Source organism: Caloenas nicobarica, chromosome 10 (assembly GCF_036013445.1).
Source record: "Caloenas nicobarica isolate bCalNic1 chromosome 10, bCalNic1.hap1, whole genome shotgun sequence".
NCBI classification, from domain to species: domain Eukaryota; kingdom Metazoa; phylum Chordata; class Aves; order Columbiformes; family Columbidae; genus Caloenas; species Caloenas nicobarica.
The window spans coordinates 23,403,843-23,426,608 of record NC_088254.1 but is presented as its reverse complement, the minus strand read 5'-3'; the positions used below and the strand labels follow the sequence as shown (position 1 = coordinate 23,426,608).

At 57.8% G+C, this 22,766-nt stretch overlaps 1 protein-coding gene across 3 annotated transcripts in view; it reads right to left on the bottom strand.

Annotated features, from left to right (window-relative positions):
- Positions 1-395: 395 nt before the first annotated feature.
- FRMD5 (FERM domain containing 5) overlaps positions 396-22,766 on the bottom strand; it is an 84,343-nt gene continuing 61,972 nt past the window's right edge. Inside the window, exons 2-15 of one of the 3 annotated variants that reach the window (XM_065642054.1) lie at positions 18,526-18,630; positions 17,780-17,822; positions 17,140-17,218; positions 13,255-13,352; positions 12,390-12,513; positions 11,322-11,409; positions 7,796-7,884; positions 6,898-6,961; positions 6,217-6,308; positions 4,492-4,566; positions 3,721-3,789; positions 3,509-3,615; positions 630-976; positions 403-450 (exon numbers count right to left, since the gene is read on the bottom strand). In XM_065642054.1, the coding sequence (XP_065498126.1) occupies positions 403-450; positions 630-976; positions 3,509-3,615; positions 3,721-3,789; positions 4,492-4,566; positions 6,217-6,308; positions 6,898-6,961; positions 7,796-7,884; positions 11,322-11,409; positions 12,390-12,513; positions 13,255-13,352; positions 17,140-17,218; positions 17,780-17,822; positions 18,526-18,630 (1,428 nt within the window). Of the gene's footprint in view, positions 977-3,508; positions 3,616-3,720; positions 3,790-4,491; positions 4,567-6,216; positions 6,309-6,897; positions 6,962-7,795; positions 7,885-11,321; positions 11,410-12,389; positions 12,514-13,254; positions 13,353-17,139; positions 17,219-17,779; positions 17,823-18,525; positions 18,631-22,766 lie in introns of all 3 variants that reach the window. The other 2 variants (XM_065642052.1, XM_065642053.1) reach the window with 2 other exon arrangements.

Below are 22,766 nucleotides of genomic sequence, written 5' to 3'. Positions count from 1 at the left end.
GGAGTTGGTAACAGAAGAGTACACGAGTGTTTAAATCAATACTCAGTAGCACCATTGCTAAAGCTCCTGCATAAAACAGCATCGCGAGCCTCCCAGCCGATGCTCGTACAATGATGGGTGGGAACAGTAAAATAAATCCCTCTCTTTGCTCGGTGCTTCCGAAGCCGTACGCGCGGCTGTGGGATGGAAACGGTCGGGTGTTGTGCTCCGGGGCTGGGAGCAGCGGGGAGGAGGCGGCCCCGGGGGCTGCGCACACCCTCCTCTTCCTCCCAGACAGCCGCCTCCTGGGTCGGGAAGGGAGGATTAACGCGGGTTCCCCGGCGGGTCCCGCGCCCTGGGGATGGTGGCAGGTCTCTCCCCGGGCCGCCAGCTTAGTTACGTGGCGGCTCCCGCCTTCAGGTGTCAATGAGCAGGCTTACCACGGCGCGGACTTTGCAGGCAAACCATCGCCTGAGGGGACAAAAGTATTGGTAATGGAACTGCTCGAACTCGGGGGTCTGGCGGATATCACGGAAAAAGGCAGTGTCAAGGTCGGACTCGGTAAGGACGATCAGGAGGAGGAGCAAAACAAAGAGGAGTCCAACTGTCACAAGGAGCAAACGGAGGACACTTAAAACAAACTTATTCACCTGTTCGGCCTGCGCCGCCCCCAGGCCGCCGGCGCCGGGGCACAGGGCCCGCAGCTCGCCCACCTCCTCCGCCTCGGCCGCCGGCGTGCCGGCCTCCGACTCCTTCTCCTCCTCGATGCTGCACGGGGCCCCGTTCGCCTGCCGCGAGAGCAGCATCAGCTCCAGGCTGTGCTCGGCCACCGGCGTGGGCAGCACGCTGTCCGCCGGGCTGTAGTTCTCGTCGGCGATGACGGCCACCCGCTCGCTGCTCTCGGCGCGGCCGCTCCGGCCGGGGCCCGCGAAGGCGTCGCCGTGGGAGGCCGAGCGCACCGGGGTGGAGTGGGCGCTGTCACGCAGGGACTCCAGGCCTGGGGACAGCAGGGGAGAGAGGGGTTCAGTGGTGCACAGTGCGGGGCTCCCTGTCACCCTCACCCAGCACTGTCCCCAGCCTGTTATCCCGCAGGGGACAGGGCACGGCAGCCACCAGCTGCCTTTGGTTGTTGTTGGCCCAGCCGGAGCCCTCAGCAGCTGCTTTGCTGCAGCTCCTGACTGCAGCGGTGACACTCCAACACCCGCCTGTCACTGTCACCCACAGCCGCTGGCTGTCACTCTGCACCGCAGGCAGGGGCCTGGGCTGGCTGTCACTCAGTCACAAACAGCCCCTGCCAAAGCCCCGCACCCCGCAGAGGGGCAGCAACCCCGGAGGGGTCCCGGCCACGCCAGAGCCCGTGCGCAGCTCGGCCGACCCACCGCAGCAGCCCCGGGACAGGCGCTGCCCCGGGTGTGAGGGGAGGGATTCAAAGCTGAGCTGAGGACACAGGGACACGTCCCGCAGCCCCGTTTCCCTGCAGAGCGGGCTGCTCAGGGACTGCAACTCAGACCAGAGGCACGAGCAGCTCTGATTTCTACTTATTCACTACCAAAACAAAGCTTTACACCTGCTCAGGCACACAGAGGAGGAACAAGAGCCACAGGAGAGCCGTGTGCCAGCCCGCCTGGCTGGCACAGCCCAGCTGCCCTTCGTGCCAAGGCCGAGCACGGCGGGCAGGACCAGGGGAACTCCTCTCCCCACCAACAGCACCCCCAAAAACCCAAATTCCAAGAAACTCCGCAAACGTGGGACTTGTTCCTTGGAGTTTTCACAGCAAGAGGGGCAGATGACGGGGGGGAGGCAGTTCCAGCATCCCGTGTGTCGGGGGGCATCTGGAGGTGGCGGGGCCGGGACCAGCGGGTCCCCAGTGCCACGGGCTGTGAGGGGACAGCGTTCCAAAATGCAAGGGCACGGTGGCACCGGCTGCCCTGGCCCCACGCGCTGCCGCAGGGCGAAGTAAAGAGCCCGTCCTGCATTCCCGGGGCTTTGCAGCCTCTTGCTGGCAAATGCCCCCCAGCTGTCCCCAGCTCAGCTCGGCTTCACACCCATGTCACTGCAGCACCGAGCGCCAGCAGCAGCTCAGGCGATAAGCACAGGGGAGGCATAAACATGTTCTCACCCCGACAGCAATGTCTGCCACTGTGTCACAACGCTCCCGGGAATGTCCCCTCACACACCCATGTCCCCGATGGGGTGGGCACCCCCAGGGCAGGCAGCAGCTTGGCTCCCAGGGGAGGGGGGTTCCCCCGTTCCTCACTGCAATGGCAGTGGTGCTGGGCCCCCCAAAACCCAAACCTTCCTGCCACTGGCCCATTCCATGGGACTGGCACAAAAAGCCACAGAGTCTGCGGAAAGCTGAGTCCAGCCCCAAAAGCAGAGTGGCTTTGTGGTACCAGCGACGCAGGGTCCAGCCGGCACCGCAGACCCCAGCCTGCATTTCCCGCACCGTCCTCATCCAACATTCATGCATCCCGCGTCCCCCCGGGGCTGCGGTCGGGGGGATCCCCAGGGACCCCCAGGAAAACCGCTGCCCAAGAGCCCCGACCCGCCCGGACGGCGCAGCGTTACCTAGCATGCGGGCACGCGGAGCGTCGCGGCCGAGCCTGGGCAGCGCCGGCACCAGCGGCAGAGCCCCCAGCGCCCGCGCCAGCAGCCGCGGCCCCAGCGCCAGCACCCGGACCCGCACCTCCCGGCAGCAGTGGTTGATGAGCCGCAGGTGGACGCTGACTTTGGTTTTAATCTTTATCAGGCACTTCACCATGGCGCACAGCAGCGGCTGGCCTGGCCTGCGGCACCGGGCGCCCGCAGGGACTGTGGCAGCGCCGGGACAGCCGCTCACCCGCTGGTATGGCTGACGCAGCGGCACTGGTGCCACTGGCCTGGGGTCAGGGCTATTTTGGGCTCCCGCATTTCCACAGGAATGAGCTGAAGTGAGAGCGAAGAAAAGCAGCTGCCGGAGCAGGGGGAGTGCCAGCTGAGGGTGATTTATGGTGGGAGGCTGTTTAATGCTCTGGCCGCTTCGCAATGGCACATGCGGGAGGTGGGGAGGGGGGGCTCGCGTTTATGGGGGTGGCAGAGGTGACCCCGTCTGCAGGGCGGCCACAGCTCCAGGCACGCTGTCACCCCAAAAGTCAGCCCAGACGTCAGCCTTGGGCTCCCTCAGAGCTATCAGGACAACCTGGAGCTTTTTGTTGTATTTTCAGTTTAATCTAAATTAACATTGCAGAAAAATTCTCCTCTGCTTTGCTTCTGCACTGGAAACTTCTGTCCTACAACCAGCTCTCCACTTTGCCTGGGCTCAGCTATTGACCCCAAACCGGTGCCGAGCCACAAGAGCAACACCTGGTGCTGCCAAACCTTGCTGTGAGCCCTGGACACACGCTGGGGACCGTCCCTGCCCTGGCATCCCAACAGCAGCATCAGGGGGTACAAAAATCAGCTCTGTGTGTGTGTGTGCACGTCTTTACACGTGTGTGTGTGTGCACAAGCGTGTGTGTCCCGGCAGCGCGGGGCCGGCCCCCTGCCCTACCTTCCATGATGGAGATGTGCACGGCTCTCCTGCGGGTGCGCGGCACGCTGCTCAGGCGGGGGCCGTGCGTGATGGAGGGGCAGCTCCGGCTCGGCACCAGCCCTGCCCTGGGGACGACAACGGGGACGGTGTCAGAGCCCCGGACGGTTCCCGAGCCCCTCGGCTCACCCCGCCGCCCCGGGGAGGGCCTGGCCCCACCGCCGGGCTCTTACCGGTGGATCTCAGGCGGCTCCCGCTTGATCTTGGCACTGGACTCCATCACCTCCTTCGCAACGCGGCCGCTGCGGGGGGTCGAGAAGAGCAGCTGTGAGCACCGCACCGGCGAGCTCCCCCCGCGGCACCTGCACCCCAGCACAGCCCAGGACCCCCCCACGCACACGGGCTGGGGGCTCTACCCACAGCTCCAGGGCAAGCAGGAAGATTTGCTGGAAATACGAGTGATGGGGAGAGGAGGGAGAGCTCGGCTGACACCTCGGCCACCATGTTTTGCTGCTTCTCCTGGCACGAGGTGCTGGACACCATGGGGTCACCTCCCTTTGAGGGGCGACACACCCTGGGCACCTGGGCCCTCCCGCACACCCCACAGCTGGGGATGCGCTGGGGCCTCTCGTCCTGCAGAGATACCAGGTCCCAGGTCCAGGGCCACGGAGGAGCAACACCCCCAGGAATTTAGGAACTGCAGTGGTTTGTTTCATTCCTTACTGTTCTCAAAAGACAAACCCCAAAGCCCCCCCGTCCTCTCCACACCCATCCCTCCAGAACTCTGCTGTTGTGGGGCTGGGTGTGGGGGCGTCAGCTGTGGAGCAGAGGAAGAAGCGGTGATGGCCTCAGCAAGGGGGTGGCGCTGCCGTGGCAGGACCCCTGGGGACGGCAGGACCCTCTGCACGTCCTCGGGCCACTGCAGCCCTGCCCTGCTCCCCAGAGCGCATCCAAGGGAGCATCCAAAAATACACCCGTAACTGCTACTTACTGTCATCATTTACCTGTATCGGAACCGGCTTCCCTTGAAGAACAAGTTGCTGCTGGACACAGTCCGGACCTGGCTCGACTTCTCCAGCCTGCAATGGCACCAAGAGCGGCCTGAGCATCCTGTGCGCTGAGCACTCGGTTCTGTTCCCTGCACAGCCCACGGGGGACGAGGACCGATTGCTCTGCTGATGCTGGCACCACATCATCCCCGCCAGACCCCAGTGCCAGCGGGAGGGAGCTGCCAGCGCACGGTAGCACGGCCAGGTTACAGGAGCAAAGCCCTGGAGATGTGAAACGCCACCAGGAACCAAACAAGCTGCTGGCAGCAGCGCGGTGGCACCTGCACCGTCACAGCATCACCCCATGCCTGCGTGCCCCACTGAGCACCCACACACCAGAGCGGCCCCAGGCCAGACCTCTCCAGGAGCCGAACCCCTCGCCAGGAGCTCCGCAGGGCAGGAATCGGCCCGTCCCGTGCAGGCAGCACCCGCTGGGGTCTGTCCGGCCAGCGGTGGGTAAAACCCCCGGTAAGGACAGTCCTGTCCCCTCCTCGTCCCTGGGAGCCAGTCCCTCGCCCCAGACTGAGCCCAGCAGTACCTCGGCCGAGCCCACAGCCCGCTCCAGCGGGTGCACATTGCAGCGGTAATTTACTGACATGAGTAATCATAAAAAGATTTGTAAAGCAATATTGCAATTTCATTCCGTGTTAATATAATGAGAAACGAAACCTACTGATTGCAGTATTCCCAGAGAGAACACATCACAGGCTTTATCTCGCATCTTGCTGATTAAAATAAAACTCATTACAAAGCACAAAGCAGGCTATTTTTAAGTACAACATGAGCAGGATGGTAAAACCAAACCGCTCCACCTGGCACCTCCCTGGGTTTTGGGCCCAGACCAGCCCGTGACCCCCCCGTCTGACAGCCTAGTTCACCAAACCGGAGGCAGAAGAGCTGCTTTGGTGGCCACGGACCAGGGAGCCCCGAGCTCCTGGGGAAGGGAAAACCTCCCCCAGCCTCCCCAGCAGGAGCCCCCCCTGCCGCAGTCCCTGGAGGGGGCAGCCGGGGGGATGACCCCTCGAGCCACCGGCCCCAACCGCCAGGCAAGCGGCTGCAGCCCAGGCTGCAACCACCGCCCCGCTCCCTTGAGTATCTTCCATGAACAATTAACTTGTCCCCAAAGAGCTTAGAAGCACATTTTTCTAAAAGTTTTTCGGCCTTCCCCATGAAAAAGTAGGCTTTGCTAGAGCACCTGGGGCATTGGCTCAACTTCAGTGGGTATTTTAGTGCTGGATTCAGCACAAACGGACCCTGTGAAACCATTTTGAAAATCCACCCTGGAATATTGGGTCAGGAAGCATCTCCTGAGTTTTGGCGGTGCCCGTCCCTGCCGCCTCCCACGCCGGCTGCGCACCGTGCCGGCAGCACCGGAGCAGCCGCAGTGGCTGCAAACCAGTCATCATCGGCAGGGAAAGCGTTCCAACACGTCTGCTGGTTGCTCAGCATTAAAGGCTTAATCTCCAAACGATCAGTCTCTTGAATAAAGGCTCGCTTTGCAGGGGTGAGCACAGCGGGGGGGTGGGAAGGACCCCCCAGGGTTGGTGACCATGCTGGGGCCACCAGGACAGAGCTGTCACGGTGCTGGTGCCGCGCAGAGCCCTCGGACGGGAGCTGCGCTGGGCAGCGCTGACCCCAGGGGATGCAGAACCCCCCGAACAGCCGGGGTCCAACACTCACTTGTAAAACGCCTGGTTCTCTATCCCGCACTTCCAGAGGTGTTTGCAGGCTTCTGGCGTTGGGGCAAAATAGGTCAGAACAATTTTCTTTTCCTAAAGGAGAAAGAGAAGGAGTGGGTGGGGGAACAGTGAGCAGTGCCCAGGGGCAGCACATCAGGGATGCAGACGGAGCTGGAGCAGCCGGAGAGCAGCTGAGACGGGGCAGATCCTGCTCCTGCACCACGCAGGGAGATGCTGGAGCATCGTCCGACACCCCGGCACGGCCCCTCGCCTGAGGGATGGGCATACATGGTGCCAGTGACCTGCCACCACCCCTCCTGCTCACCCGCCTTTTTGAACGGCCAGAAATGCATTTTTAAGAAAATCGCGCTGATGGCTTGTGCAGGAGTCGTTTTCAGCCAGAGGTTTTCAGGCTGATGTCACTAAGCAGGGCTGACCGAGTGGTGATAACAAATAACCACAAGAATCCCAAAGGCCGGAGGCAGAGCCCGCACCGTGGCACAGCCGGGGCTGACCCGGCGTCCGCGGCTCCAGCGCCCAGAGGTGGCACCAGCGGGCACAGGGGTGACCCCAGCGCTGCCACTGTGTCCCAGCGCCCCTAGCACAGGGTGACACCTGCCAAGTGCCCGGAGAACCTGCCACGGCTGCGCTCGGGACGTCCCACGGACGGGGAAGCACTCACCTCCTTCTGACTTACGTACAAATAGAAAGTCTTCCCTTCAAATTTCATCTTGGTCACCTCGTTCCTGCAAGGACAAGGACGGGCAGGTGAGAGGCTGCGTGGGGCCCGCGGCAGCCGGTGGCCCTGGGCACTCACTGGGAACTGCAGGTCACACGCTGGGGTTTGGGGACAGCAGCGGGGCAGCCTCAGGACCCTGTTTTCAGTGCCTGGGAGGCGACACGGGGCAGTAAGAAGAGCCCTGGCTCAGAAACCAGCAGCTGGAAAGGGGGACACACTGGAGTGAAGCTGATGGTCAGCGGGGCGTCCCAGAGTCCCCGGGACCTCGTCATACCAGCGCCGGCCAGGTGACAATATCAGCCGTGAGGGACACACCAGCCAAAATCTGAGATGCAGCAAAGACTGAGGAACAAGGCAACTGAGTTCAGAGGGGCTGCAGGGCTTTTGAAGTAGTCTGGGGCAATAAAGCAACAAAAAAGAGCATTTTTAGCTCACCGGGGAGCCCTGTGGCTGAGGGGCTGCGGCAGAATTGGGGCTGGCAAATGGTGGCAGCACAGAGCCAGCCGGGCTCCCGGGCCCCTCCACGGGAGGGACGGAGCACAAAGTGACGCCCCGAGGGCCATCGCCCCGTCTCGGGAGCGCTGAGCCCGGCAGCGCAGCCAGTGCACAAAGTGACACCGCACCAAGTGACGCCGCACCAAGTGACGCCCCGTCTCGGGGGCGCTGAGCCCGGCAGCGCAGCCAGTGCACAAAGTGACGCCCCACCAAGTGACGCCCCACCAAGTGACGCCCCACCAAGTGACGCCCCGAGGGCCATCACCCCGTCTCGGGGGCGCTGAGCCCGGCAGCGCAGCCACCGCAGGGCTCCCGGCAGAGCTGGGGAACTCACTCACTCACTCACCACTTGATGAAATGAACCCTCTTGTTTCCCTGCAGAACGACAAAGCCGAAGGGGGTGAAGGCCAAAAACGCTGCGTTCCCCGACACGTCCTGGAAGAAAACAGCAGTTTCTCAGCGAGTGGAAATCTGAGATAATTTATTGGTGTGATTTGTAAGCTAGAAGGGATCTCTTAACTTGAGGAATGTCAATCATCATCATGCCTCCTATTGATTAGGTTTTGTTATTTTAGGGCAACTGGCCACCTTTTCAAACCATAAATGGGACTGTTGAAACTTAGCCACTGATAAAATGGGACTAACTCTTTTTTTAATACATGACATAGAACTTTTGGGGGTAAAAATGTAGCCTGAAGGGTATAATTTTCAACACGAAAGAGAGAGGTTTATAATCATTGTAAATAAGAGCTACAGGTGAATTGTTGGTTGAAGTGGTGGCCTTTCACTTCCAAGGCAACAGTTTAAATTAATCGCTAGATCCCAAGTTAATTGAGATAAATGGTATTAGCTTTGTCCCTGCTGTAAAGTAGTCCACATTACAAAACCGCTACCCATCTGCTTTTGCACACTTGGCATAACTGGGATCCTCTCAGGTCTGGGCTGGCATTAAAGTGAAGTATCTCTCACTCCTCAGGAAAGAGCGACCCCTCGGTCAGGGTAAATGTCACTGCAAAGGAAATCTGCTCCTGCCTCTGTTAACAACCCAGAGCTGAAACATCTGTCAAAAAGGTTTAAGTGCTATAGCTGTTCTTTTTCATCAAAAAACCAACTTCAGAGTAAAGAAAGTAAGTCAGTATGAGACAGGGACCTTATTTTCTTACATCTGGTGGAATTCAAATGCTCAGAGACATTAAAACTGCCTAACTTACCATTTGCTCCTGACAGGCAGCTTGACCCTCCCATGATGGGCTTTTGAACTTTATGAAAGACAAACATGTGGAAAGCAACACAAATTGATGTAGAATACACGATTATATACTAAGGGCCAGATTGAACTTGAGTGAAGGAAAGCAGATGGCTTTCCTTCCCTGCTTTCCCTGGAGGATCTCTAGGAATTGCAATTCCTTTGCTTTTGCTGTGAGGGTGGCGAGAGCCTGGCCCAGGCTGCCCAGAGAGCTGGTGGCTGAACCATCCCTGGAGACACCCCAGGCCAGGCTGGACGGGGCTCTGAGCAACCTGAGCTGGTGCAGATGTCCCTGCTCGTGGCAGGGGGCACTGGGGGGCTGGGGAGGGCCCTGCAACCCAAACCATTTGTGATTCTGTTACACATAGATGTGGCACTTAGGGACATGGCTTAGTGGTGGACTTGGGTTTATGGTTGGACTTGATGATCTTCCAACCATAATGATTATATGACTCTCTGAAAACATCGCTGAGTCGGCAAAGCTCACACACCATTTTGACCCTCAGCCCCGAGGCGGTGGCGATGCCGAATCCCCCGCACCGACCCTGCCAGCTCCTGCTCCCCGCAGGGTCACCCGGCCCAACACCTCACACGCCTCCTGAAACCTGCCGATGAATACCGGGGTAGCACAAACGAGGAGAAACTGCAAGACGGGTCCCAGACCCAGCAATCCCATCACTTACTGGGGAGCAATAAACCACCAAGGCCCCACCAAGCCCTTCACTAGTAATTAAACCAGAAAATGGTAAAAGCCATTAGACCTGACTCCCCTGCAGCCCCGCGCAGCCAGTGCGGCTGGGCGGCATCCAGACAGCGCCAAACCAGCAATTAGTGTCACGCACAGAGCAAAGCAGCACTTTAACTTAATCACAACGTCTAGACTCCAGGGAAGCGATCATTAACTGCGCTGGTGGGCACGGAAAAAACAGTTACACACTCAGTTTTAAGAATATTATGAAACAGTTGTGGCCGCTCAGTAATTGTTAGATTTGCCCTGACTATTTGGCCGGCAGAGGTTTGGGTGGCTTTGGAGGTACGTCGAGCTGCAGGGAAGGTGTGCGCCAGGCTTGGGATTTCTGCTGCGTTGGGCAGGAAAAGCAGGCAAGGAATTCTCCAGGGGTGGTTTGCAGAAGAGGGATGCATGCTCAGTGCTTGCGGTCCTTCTCCTGCGATGTTTTATTGGGGGAAAACTTGGCACGGGGCGTCTCAGCAACAAGCAGAGCTGCCCTGTGCCCAGTATCTCCCCAGTTCAGGGGTACAACTCCCCCCTCTGCTCCCAGTTATGCCCTTCCCTGGCTTAATCAAGAGGTCAGGCATTTTCTCTGCTGTTTGCCTTCCAGCCTGGGATGCTGGATCGCAGCTACCGCACGGTGCAGGGACAGCAGGGAGCCAGTATTGCGATGAGATATTCTGAATTTGAGCAGAGAACAAATTGGTTTAAAATCCAGATTAGACAAAAAATCCATCTTAATCTGTCAAGGGTGAATGGCCAAAAGCAGAGAGCCCTGAACCTCAACCCAACACCCTGCGCAAGGCGAGATGTAAATCCCAGACTCCTCGTGTCTGAGACACAGCAGCCCTGTCCGGTGGCGGCAGGAATATCTCCGTGCATCTGTGCAGAAACCAGCCTGTGGATAACGCACCAGCCCGGCAGCTGTTCCTGCAGCTCATGGGCTGCCCAAAGTGCTGTGGCTCCTTCCCCAGCCTGGGAAAACCTTTGGGAAAGGGAGAAGCAGCACCTGGGCAGAGGGACGTGCTGCTGGAGCATGGGACGGAGAGGGGAGCGGAGGAGCAGGGTGGCGAGGGAATAGGGGATGCTGGGGACGGGGAGCAGGGCGTGCTAAATGGGGCACAGGACCCTGCAGGGAAACAGGAGCAAAGCGCAGACCCCCTGCACCGGCACTGAGCCCGGGTGCCGAGCATCACCGCCGGCAGCACCACCAACCCAGCCGAACCGGCGCGGATGCAGCTCCCCCTGCCTGGCAGCGCCTCCGGCAGTCACAGCACACCCTGCCAGGCCAGGTGGATTCATTGCAGTGGCATATTTATGTGGCATAATCCAGGTAAAATTCCCAGGGACCACAGAGCAGGCACTGCCCTTAGAGTAAAATTCTCAGTCTGCTTTGCATCCCGCATCCATCTGCACGCGATGGGATTATAAGGGACCAGAGAGAGGCACATGCAATGACATCTACAGTCAATAAAAAGCATTTCAAACAGAAAACTGGATTACCGGCCAGGGAAGAGCAGAGCGATAGCCTGTCTCTGGGAGATTAATGCTTGTTGGTCTCTCAGACACATTACTGACCTTGTTACTGCCTCCAAATTACAGGTTTTTGCAGAAGATGATGGGCCACTGACTTTTACAGCTGTCTGCATGAGAAATGCTTCCTTACAGCTTCCCTGTGCACTCTCTGGAAGGGTTTTGGAGCGCCCCCCCTCCCCTGTGCTCACTGGGGCTGGTTTTTGGGGCTGGAGATTGCAGTTGGCTCCAGCACAGCCCATGCCCCCCGGCTCCGCCAGTGCTGCAGCCCCACGGCAGGTGACAAACCAGCCACCTCTGCAGCTTGTTACTGGCTGGAGCAAGAATCCAACACAAGGAACAGTGCTCAGAAAAGTGTTTTACCTTGCAAGGGTGTGGGTCAACCCCGTAGGTCTCCAGAGTCTGGGCTTTCCTGAGGAAATTCAGCTCTGAAGTAGCTGGTGTCTGCCCACTGCAGGGGGCAGAAACAGGGAGAAAAAAGACTATTGCACGGAAGACATGAACAGGAACATCAGCCCTTGGTGACAGTGACAAGAGGCATCAGTCACAGCACATTCCCGCTACCCTTGTCAGCACAGCCCGTCTGCAGCAGGAGTGCAGCGTAGAGCCCTCCTGCTCCCGCCAGCGCATCCCGCAGCACCACAACCCACCAAAACCGAGGAGCTGCTGCCAAATGAGGGGCTCAGTTTCCCAGAGGCAGCACAGGCACTTCTTCGGGGGGAGGATGGGGAGTTTGCTGGGCAGAGGGCAGCAGCCCCCGTGATGTACGGGGTCCACTGGGGTCCTGGGAGGTGACAGCCCCGATGTCCCACCCCGGGACCAGCTGTCCCATGGGACACGGCCCTGGAGGTACCGCCAGCACCGCGGGAGAACACTGGGCTTTGCTGACGGTCTGTGCACACAGTGTGACACAGCACGTCCCCAGAGCGGGGTGAGGGCAGAAGGGGTCTGGGAGGGCTTGGTCACTGTCCCCATCCTGCCAGGGAAGACCAGGGACCCCTAAGCTGAGCCAAGAGCTGCAGAAACCCCTCCAGCCCTCCCTGGGCAGGAGGGACGGGGCTGGTTTTGCCCCAGGACCAGATCTGCTCCATTGCCCGCGTGTTTTTGTTACTTCTCCGCACTTTCTGCAGCTTGTCCTCTCTGCTGGATCACACTTGCAGCGAGCAGAGGTTTGGGGGACGCAGCAGCTCCTCTCGCAGGGTGATTCGCTATGATGCTTCTGTGCCACCAAACATCCCGCTTTCCCAAAGCTCTCTGCTCCGCATTTTGCTGTTACCAGCACTGCCAAGAGCCCCGCTGGCTCCCAGCTGGATCTGACACACGAGAGCAGCAAGTGCTCATCCCACAGCATGACCAAAAATCCCAAACAGGGACAAAAACCAGCCGAGCATCTGGAGTCCCTGCTGCTGCCCAGCGAATCCCCAGCCGTACCTGAGCTCCGACTTGTGGATCTCCGCGATTTTCCTCTCCAGCTTCTCCGAGTGTTTGGGGAAGAACTGGAACTTGGAGCTGTAACCTTCCGGGTGCTTCCCCGGGTCGTAGTCCCCGATCTCGGCTGGAGGCAGATGGAACCGGTCACAGAACCACAGAATGGTTGGCGTTGGAAGGCACCTCTGGAGATCACAGCCCGGGGTCCCTCCCCATCCCGGCAGCACCCGGGCGCAGGGCTTGGCGCATCCCAGGAACGCCGCTCCCACCCACCCGCGCTTCCCGCCAGAATGATCGTTTGTAAGCCATTAATTGCCGACAATTAATTTCACCGTTGTCCTGGGAATCACCCACCAGCAAACGGTCACTCTCCCAAATCTATTAATTCCTCAAGTTATATGCCCAGAGCCTCCTGGGAGGTGTGTGGGTCCGCATTACAGCAGCCTTGGGGTGTCCCTACCCCCATTCCAGCTGGCTGGGAACAGCGAGAGAATCCTGCTCACCCCGTGGGTGCAACTGCGCCTCAAAAAAATAAAATTAATTGGAAATCTGTCAAGTGACATGGAGAGCAGCTCTGGTCGGAGTTACCGCGGGCTGCGCGCAGCCCCGGACGCCGAACTGCCTGTCCCAGGGCTGCTCCTGCGCCCGGACAAGCGCAGAGCCAGGGCTGGCTCAGCCCCGGGGCCGCTGATCCTCAGCTCTTCACCCCCTCCAGCCCAGCCCTGCGCGGCACAACCGCAGCCTGGCAGCGCGAGCCCCGCGCCGGCGGCATGGCATTTGTATTCCAGGTGCAGTGATCTGTTGTAAGTGAAATAATGTAATCAGTACTTAGCACGAAAAGTAAATTTATCTTGTCAAAAGGCATTACCTTGAAGGATATAGGCGGCCAACAGCGCAGCATCTGAAGTCTTGCAGAGGAGACGGCCATGGTAGAGATCCCTTTTGATCTGCAGGAAGACTAAGTACCTGAGGACAGAAGAGATAGTCGTTTATTAAGCAAAGTTTAAATTACCTAAACAGGCAATTTAGATGTGGAATATCTACCACGAGACGCACTAACATTTCTTTCCGAGCAGCCCATTTACGAGACATTATGCTTGCTGGAAGCCAACACGTGCTAATTACAGAGGAGTTCCCCGTCAGGGCTGGTGCTGCGGCTCAGACTGACACGTCCCAGCCCCGCGGGGACACAGGGACACAGCGTCTCCCCCAGCCCAGCTTCACACGGCACAGCAGAGACACGGAGCTCCCTGGGCACGGAGACACTGGGATGAGCATCCCAGCAGGAAAACGCACACAAGAGGAAAGTCGGACAAGGCGGTGCGGGTCCCTGCAGCCCTGGTGACACTTCGCGACCGCCCCAGCCCAGCACGAGGTGCCCGGGGATGATGCTCTGAAGGGTCTCGTGGTCCTGAGCCCCCTGGCGATGCTGCGCTCCCCTGTCCTGCATCCCCACCCGGCTGCTCAGCTCCCCCATGACCTGATTTCCTCCTTGCCCAACTTTCTGTATCCTCTCAGGTCTCACTCAGTTCCCCGCTCTGTGCTCCCCAATGACCAACACCACATTATCCAGAGTGAGCTGCCTCTTGCCCATCTCCATGCACCAAAGCTCAGCGATAAGGTAAACTATGGTGGGAAACTACTTATTCAAATAAATTCAAACCTCAGTAACAGCTTAGGTTGAGTCATACAGCAATGCATTTGGAAAAACCTTTCGATGGTAAAACGTAAGTCAGAGAGTGAAGGAGCAAAATGGAAATTGGAGTGCTCAGAAATGTGTTTAAATGATCAGACTTTCACTCTGCAATATCTCAGTCATGCCTCATTTCTCAAATCTGTATTTATGATGAGATAAGCCACTAATTTTCACAGATAAAATATATCAAAAAGAAAACCAGATATTAAAGTGTACTCGTTCCAGGGGAAAGTGGATTTTAAGCCCAGGTTTGAGCTGCAGGCACAGCTCCAGCGGAGCGAGCAGGGCAGCCCACCGCATGGATTTAACCTGCCCGGGTCCCCGTCCCACACCCACCATGGAACCCCGGTCAGGAGGGGAAAGTCTGTAAAGCTGAGCTGCAGTGCCAAATCTGAGCAGGTGCCAAACAGGTTTTCCAAAGCCTCGTTTGTTCCTTGGAAGCAGCCCCTGGGAAGGGGGATTCTCCGGGGCAGCACTGGGGTGCAGCTGCCTCGGAAAAGGAGATTAAAGATGGGAAATATTAAATATTTCTGAACTGGAAGCCATGAGCTGCCAACCAGCTCCCCCCACTGCCCTGGGGGTGCAGCTCCCACCCCCCAAGGGCCAACCCTGACCCCATTTCAGTTCTCCATGCCTGACAACTGCAGACATTTGCTAATCTCTGATTAAAGAAAAGAAATACAACTAACATATTGTGTGCGCAGCTGAATGCCCACATAATAGCTGTCATTAGAGACGATGCTTTTGGCCGTTTCACATTTAAATGAAGGCTTGATGGCTGCAGTTTCCGGGAGTAAATGTAAAATCTGCAGACTAAATAAACGCCTCCTAAGCAAAACAAGGAGATGTATCCGTGTGAAACTACTGGCCGCTTGCGTGGGTCCCCTGAAAAGCTCCAGCCCAAGCCCCCGCCCGGCGGTCGGGCCGCCGCGGCTCTGCCGCTCCGCGCAGGCCGCCTTCCGACCGGCCCGGCACGCGCGCTGGGGGCTCTTCTCAAAGGCTTCGCCCCCTCCACAGCTCCCCAAGGACTGAAACTCCTCCTGGCTTCCAAACAACATCTTAAGGGCTTTTTTAGTTTCGTGGCTTGTTTTTGGTTTTTTTGCCCTTCTGTGAAACGCAAGCAAAGCTTTCATTACTTTCGTACTTCATCATTAAGAAATCAAACCCCAGAAGAGTTTTTGAAACACGTCACCATCCTCTACTTGTTCTAACTGCTCTGTTCACCACAAATACAGAGAGTTGATGGAACGCAAAACTGAAGCAAAAAGCTGAGCCCAGGTATATTTCAAACACCCTGCAAAACCGGCTGCAAAAGCCCTGACATCCTCTCTCATTTGCTGCCTGCAGAAATAGGCTGAAAATCCCAAGAATTAAATCCTGGAATATATTTAGCTCTATCAGTAAGCCTACTTAATTCTCAGCACACTCAGCACAGACTCCAGCTATTCAGCAGGAATATCTAATGGCAGCCGGAGCAAACGGAGCAACGGCAGCCCAGCGTGGGACGGGACGGGCAGAGGGACGTGGGGACGGGCAGAGGGACACAGGGACGGGCTGCAGGATGCACAGAGGGATGCACAGAGGGATGCACAGAGGGATGCACAGAGGGATGCAGGGACGTTCAGCTCCAGGCTGCTGAAATGGAGCTGCTCCAAGTGCATGACAGGGACTATTTGCCACCATCTGAGGGCATTTGGGGCCAAGACATCAGGGGTCCTGCAGTTTGCAGCAGCTGGCTGCCCCCAGAGCAGGACAGCATTTCCAGCCTGCTTGGCAGCCATCAAGAGACATTCGTGCTACTTTTGTCCCTGTTTTTGCAGGTAAGAAGGAGGTTTTCTTATCCAGGAGTGACGATGTCCTGCCTTGGTCGGGTATATCCCAGGCAAAAGCCAAGGCAGAGGGGGGCAGCGCGGCTGCAGACACAAACGGTGATGGTTTTCCCCACACCCTCAGTTCCCAGACGCAGCTCACTGGCTTTGGCTGGAGCCTCCACCTGCATTTTGGCAGCTGGGACCTTGCAGGTTTTGCACCTCTTACACCCCAAACCCGGATCCAGGGTATTGTCAGAAAAAGTACCATTTTTATGACTTTCTCCCTAACAAACCCCAGGCTTGTAAAGACAACTAGGATTATTAGCAGCAATAACGGCAAAAGGCTCCAGGAGACAAATGCAGGAACCTGCAGCTTCGGGCAGCGCCGGACCCTCCACAGGGGGGTCTGGGCTGCCGGCCCCACAGATCCGCAGTCACGATTTGTTTGCCAAAGCTGCTGCGGTTTCTCCACAAGTGCTCGTCACGTCTGTCCTTCTGACAGGAAGAGCGGCGTGAAGAGCCCCTAAAGATAGAAACTGGAGAGCAGCGCTGTCAGGTTTCTGCATCGCAGTTTATCACTCATTTCTCCCAGAACATCCATGCCCCTTATGTAAAAGGGATGTGGCTTAATTACTTCCAGGGGACAGCAGGGGAACTGGGGACACTCCAGCCCTTCCCGACAGACCAAGCACACGCAAGGACACCCTGAGCTGGGGACGTGCTCTGGCGCTGGCTCTAACAGCTGATTCGGAAGCGGTGAGAGTATTTGCAGAAGCAGAAATCAGACTCTGCGGGTGAACTGCTGCTCCTGCTTGAGCCCACCATCCTGCACGGCTGGGACAGGGGGTTCCAGCTGGAAGGAGAGATTTTGGAGAGCTGCAGGGAAGGGCACACACCTGGTGCTGCCCAGGAGCTGTTCTGCACTGGCAGGATGGCACCGAAGCCACGATGGATGTTACAGTGAGCAGGGCTGCGCCCAGAGCACTTTGCCCTGGAATTGTGGTTTTTGCAACTGGTTGCAGCCAAAGATGAAGTCGGTGGGTTTAAACCCACAGGCAGCACTGGGCACAGCAGCCCCACATGCTGACAAACCCAGCTGGCGATTTCCACAGTTTCCCCACAGCTGGGACAAAGCGGAAACGTTCAGGAAATTTCAATGGCTGCTGCTCTCCCTTGACTATAGAAGGAAGCTGGGCAGAGCGTTCCTGCCCCAGCCGAGCCCTCGCTGGCCGGTCCCCGTCCTCACCTGGTGATCTCCTCCTTCAGAGCCGCCGGGTCCGTGGGGTAGAACTTCACGCGGAAGCACATGGTGAAGGGAGGCTGGGCTGCGGAGAACAGCGATGCCACCGTCACCACACGCAGGGTTTGTCCCCGTCGTCCTCCCAAACAACCCCGCTCCCAGAGGTGGTCAGATACTGCTGGGGGGCTCACCCGCCCTCCCCGTTACCCCAAACACACCGGCTGCCCCGGGTCAGGAGGGAGGAGATGGGGCCGGGGCCGGTCCCTGCTGCGGTGCCGTGGGGGGAGCAGATGTCCCCGGCAAAGCTGTGGGGAAGCCCCTGTGGCACCGGCCCACACCCCGCTCCCCGGCGTTGGGGAATGTCTCTTTGCTCATCCCCGTCACCCCTGTCCTGGTCCCCGCGGGGCTGGTGCCCCGTGCCCGTGCGCTGGGGGCACGGCCGGCTGCAACTGCAGTGGGACCGGTGGAGAATGACCCCACTTTTGGCCCAGCAGAGCAGCTTTGTGGATAACTAAAAAGGCCCTTTTTCTGGCAGATGCACTGGGAATTGACCCCAGAGGGGAAGGACTGGAGAAAATGGCAATACATCTAGAATGTAGGGAGCACACACCGCCTGTCGGGGACACCTGCTTGCGGTGATACTCACCCCTCATCTGCTTCACAACCGACTTGGTAAATTCCAGCCAATGCTGAAAGGAAAAAGAAGGTAATTAAAGCAACTCAGTAACAAATACTCTCAATTAATAACACTCATTTGCCAGAAGAGAAGATGGTCTGAGTAAAAACCCCAACATTCCTCCTCACACAGTGACTGTGCCAAGGGCTCCCCAGAGCACCGTGCGGAGCGGCTGGTGAGCGCAGAGCTCGGCCACGCTCTCTCCAGCCGTGCCCACAGAGACGATGCACAACCATGCTTTATGCACAGGGTTTTATTTCACTAAAAGCAGGGAAACAAAGAGCCGACACAAGTGGAGTGGCAGTTAACGATCCCCCGCATCCTGCAAGGAAAACGCCGCTCGCCCGTGCTGAAGAGCTGCCACTCCACAGCCTGCTGCAAATCCGGCCATCGGGTCCTGCACAGCATGGCAACAACGGCCAGGAGGCAAATATGGGGAGATGGGAGAAGGCTGGAGAGCTGGGAGGGAGGGAGACCAGAAAACACAAGTCGGGGGCTGGTGCTGGGCAAACAAAAGTCCGGCTCAGAACGGAGTCGGCAGAAGGGGGTTTGTCCTTCCCGCAGCAGGGGCTGGGAGAATCGCTGGGGAAGAGCCCCCATCGCTGCCCAACCCAGTTCTGTTTGCCCTGGTACTCAGCCGCAGCAGCGAGGACACGTCTGATCGCACCGAGCTGCACAAAACCCCCTCGCCCAGCCCGGGCATGAAGGGCTCTCACCCTTTGCTTGTCGGGGTCCACGAAGCGGATGCCGAAGTAGTCCTTCTCCAGCAGGTTCAGGTGGTGGCAGAGAAGGTCGAACAGGTACTGGCCCTTGGCATCTCTCTGCAAGGCAAAGAAGCTCATTGGCAAAATGCAGGACGATGGCAGCGGAGCGGGGAGCTGGGGCATGCCGGGCAGATGAAGGGTCCGACACTTGTACGGTGACACCAGGGATGCTGCAAATCCCACCAACTGCCCTGGCGCTTCACCAGCAATATTTTCAGCTCAGAAACCGTCTCCCATGCCACTCGAGGGGCAGCCGGGAGCAGGACCCCAGAACACACCAGCCCCATCCCTGTCCAGAGACCCGCGGCTCGTGCGCGGGCAGGATGCTGGGGCTGCCGGGGGCTCGGCAGGAGGCGGCGGCATTGGCCAAAAGCCACGTTTGCTTGGACAACAAACCCGCGTCCGGGCGGCTCTGGCAGCGCCGTGGAGGTGAAGCTGCCTGGACGGAGCGTGTGGTGAGAGTGAGAGTGGGGCAGCAGGACCGCAGCCGCTGCAGACACGGCCTGAACAGCACTAAACAAAACATGCGGGGTGTTTTAAGAGCATAAATAAAACTGTGAGCAAGGTCAGAGTCTGCCTGGGAATCGGCCGGCAGCTCGAGCCGTTGGAGGGAAGCTGTGAATTCCGGGCTCTGGCCCCTGTTTCCAGGCGGATCAGCGAGGTGGCAGCGCCGCTGCTGCTCTGACCCCGCTGGAGCCCCTCGTCACAGACGTGGCACGGCTCACCGTCGCCGCATTGCTTCTGCTCTCCTCTGCCTCTCTTCAACAGCCTTTCCCTGCTCTGGCACTATGGCGTGAATCCAGTGCCGTCTTGCCTATTTTTAGCGTATTTCTTCTGTGCCCTTTTCTGCTCTGGAGCTTTTAGGAAGAAAACCTTCCCCTCGGTGGTCCCTGGGGCTCTGCGCCGCAGGGCGGGGGGACTCCACGGCTTTCTGGTTCTCCAGGGCCAGCCTGTGCTGCCAGATCCCCACTCTGGAGAGAGACGGAGCATTTGGGCCACAAGAATTACAGATTTATAAGGTCCGGTGTGCCAGTACAACTTACAGCCAGTGCTAGACTGAACACTAATGGGGAATCTTAAAGTATTATAGCTATAAAATCTGATACATCTCAAAATTATTAAAAATTTCATTTCCAGCGCTGCAGGGGCTGAAGCACACACGGAATTTGAGCGCTGTGAGCTGCTCCACAGCAGCGCTGGCCCAGGACGCCATGGCCTGTCCTGTGTTTGCTATGGAAACGCCGCACCCGAAGGAGCCGGGGGCCCCACAGTGACACCCACTCACAGCTCGTCCAGCCGGGGTCACAGCTGGAGATGGGCTGTGCATCCTCTCTGTCAAAAACATGATCACTGTTTCTCCCAGGAATGGTTTTCCTATATGCTAAAGGTTTGAAGTCCGTAAGCCAAGGGCTGGAGACCCCCCACACCAGAGCTGATTTATCAGCAAAGGGACTGACCCAGACCAAGAGTGCAGCTGTGCAACGCTCCGTATAAACCCTTTATGCAACAGCATTTAACTACTCCAAAATTTTCCATCCAGTTTCTAATAAACCACTGTAACGTTTTGCTCACGGACGAGAACCCAGATGCACGCGGGTAATTCCTGACCCCCAGCTCAGCAGAGCTGCCGCAGGGTCCGTCCCGGGGCAGCGGCTCCGAGCCGAGCAGCGTCACCCCCAGAGGGGCGTCCTCTCAGTCTGTGTCAGGTTTGGGATCAAAAGCAGTATTTTATTTATTTCTGAAAAGCTGCCTGCTGCCTGCCCTTGGCCGTGCACCGGGCTTTGTAGGACCCTGCAGGTGATGGGGATCCTGCTTTACCTCCCAGTCCGTGGGGAACCTGCTTTACAGCACCAGGTCTCTGCAGATCAAAGGCTGCTCCTGACAGCTGACGCTGCCTCTTTCAGATAACACAGGTTTCCGTTTCCTGACAAACACATTTAACGCGTGCATTATCTGATCAAATAATCCCTCAGCAGACACAGGCCGTGCAATCAGGAAGCCCTGTGGGTCTGGCATTAACTTGTTCCTGGGGCTCGGTGCGGTATGGCAAATCTCCCTGCATTTTAAATAAGCAGTGCTTCCTTCAGAGAGCCATGGGCAGCCCGGTCCCAGGGTGCAAACCTGCCTGCGCAGGCAGCCTGCGGGCTCCGCTCGGGCTCCGCGGTGGGGCGGCGCTGGGCTCCTGGACCTGCTGTTAAAAGGCAGCGGCGCAGCCCGAACCCGGCTGGCAGAGCCGGCAGCCGCTGGGCACCGCGCGCATCCCGCCCGGCTCCGCCGACTCACGCTCCTCCCCAATTTGGTACCGAGTTTTTCAGCAGCTCTCCTGGTTGTGGAGATGGAGACTTGGGACAGCTGTTCTGGGCAGAAGCGTGAAGCGGCAGGAGAGCGCTGGGAGTGGTGCCCTGAGAGCTTGCACCCAGGCTGCTGAAGCGTTCTGCAGGCACAGCACGGCCGGAGGCGGGCTGGGGCTGAGCAGGGCCTGCCAAAGCCCAGCCCAGTCCCTGCGAGATGCTGAGACCCGAACACACACAGCTCCCCGCAGGCAGCCAGTCCTGCCAGCCGTGGGAACAGTTCTGACAGCACAGAGCGAAAATGGCAGAGATCGGCTCTCCCTGCTCTCCTGCCCTGCACCCCTCCTCCTCCCCAGCCCACAAGCCCCCACCTGCCCTTGTGACAACATCCAAATGCACCAGTGCTGGGAAAAATGAAAGATTCCCATTTCAGACCTGCACCCCTTGCCCCGCTGCCCCTGGGGAGCTGCTGCTGCTCGGGAAACGAGGCCACTCATTTAGGAGCCTGAATACGGATTTAGGTGCCGAACCTGGAAATCCGTGGCCTAGATTGTGTCTTATTAATAGGCTAATTGAGTCTGTGCCTGTATCATCCATCACTGTCAGACACGAGCAGCCCCGGCACAGGCTGTGCGCCCGGCTCAGGTACAAGGGCACAGAGCGGAAAGGAACAACGAAACCTGCCAGAATCCAAATCCCTTGTCCTGGCTTAGAGCAAGTTATTGTTATTTCCTTAAATAATATTCCTTTTTGCAATGAGGACTGAAGCAGCAACATGGAGCTTGAGGAGAAACTGCAGCAGCATCTCATGAGCAGAGAACAACCACTCGAGCCCTGCTCGCCCGTCAGGCACGAAATAACCTGCCCGGATCAGCCGCTGTGTGTGTTAGGAAGACCGAACCTCCTCCCGCATTATATACAAAATAGTAATAAACACTGATTTTATCTTCTTCCCCTAGAGAAGATTACTTCTCAGGCTGACCTAAAGGCACATTTGACACAGCCAGAGGTTAAAACAACTAGCTATATAACACCAATTGTAGTTGCACGAATAAAGACATGCTTGTAAATCACTCCCGATCAGACCTGAAGGGCTGTTGGACGTGAAGCGGCTGCCGCAGCACGTGCGATCTGCAGCCAGCGGTGCGCGGCACATCTGGCAGCGGTGCCGGGAAACCTCGCACAGACAACAGGCGCGGAAAACGCCAGAGGAGGCTGCAAAAGCGCGAACCTCTCTAGCAGAGGGGGGATTTCACCCCCCACAGCACCGCACCCCCCCACACCCCAGGGCCCGTTTTGAGGGGTTCGCTCCAGGCTCTCCCCTGGTCCCTCCCCATGCCCCAAATGAGCACGAATGTCTGCATGCTGCCTCCGCGACCTTAACACAGAGAAACCGCAATGAAGGACAAATCAGATGTGCCCCCCCATCCAGTCCAATGCAATATGGTGAAAGTGTGAAAACGCAAACAGCAGTACAGGGGAAAATTCCTTCTCTTTGATCTCTCTAACTTGAATTAAACATATTCTGAATTAATTATTATGAGTATGTCTTTCAGGAAATTATCTGAACTGTCTTTACAAATCACAACTTAAAAGAGCTGTCTATTGCATAATATCAGCTTAAATATTCTATGTTTTGATCTTTATATGTTCTTATAAAATAAGACTTATATCTGTCTCAAGGTCTGCCAGTTTTTGAGGTCAGCCTTGCAGTACAGCAGGCTGATGGAGAGACGATCGCACCGCTAGCGATCACTGCTCGCACGTACCAGGAACGCCGTGTGCCGAGCTGACCCCGCCATGCACGGCTATTTCCTGCTGAATATTAACGCCTGCTAGTGACTGTTTTCTGTCTTAAACTTCTGTTCCATACAAAAACTTGTGGAACAGCCGGTAAGCGCA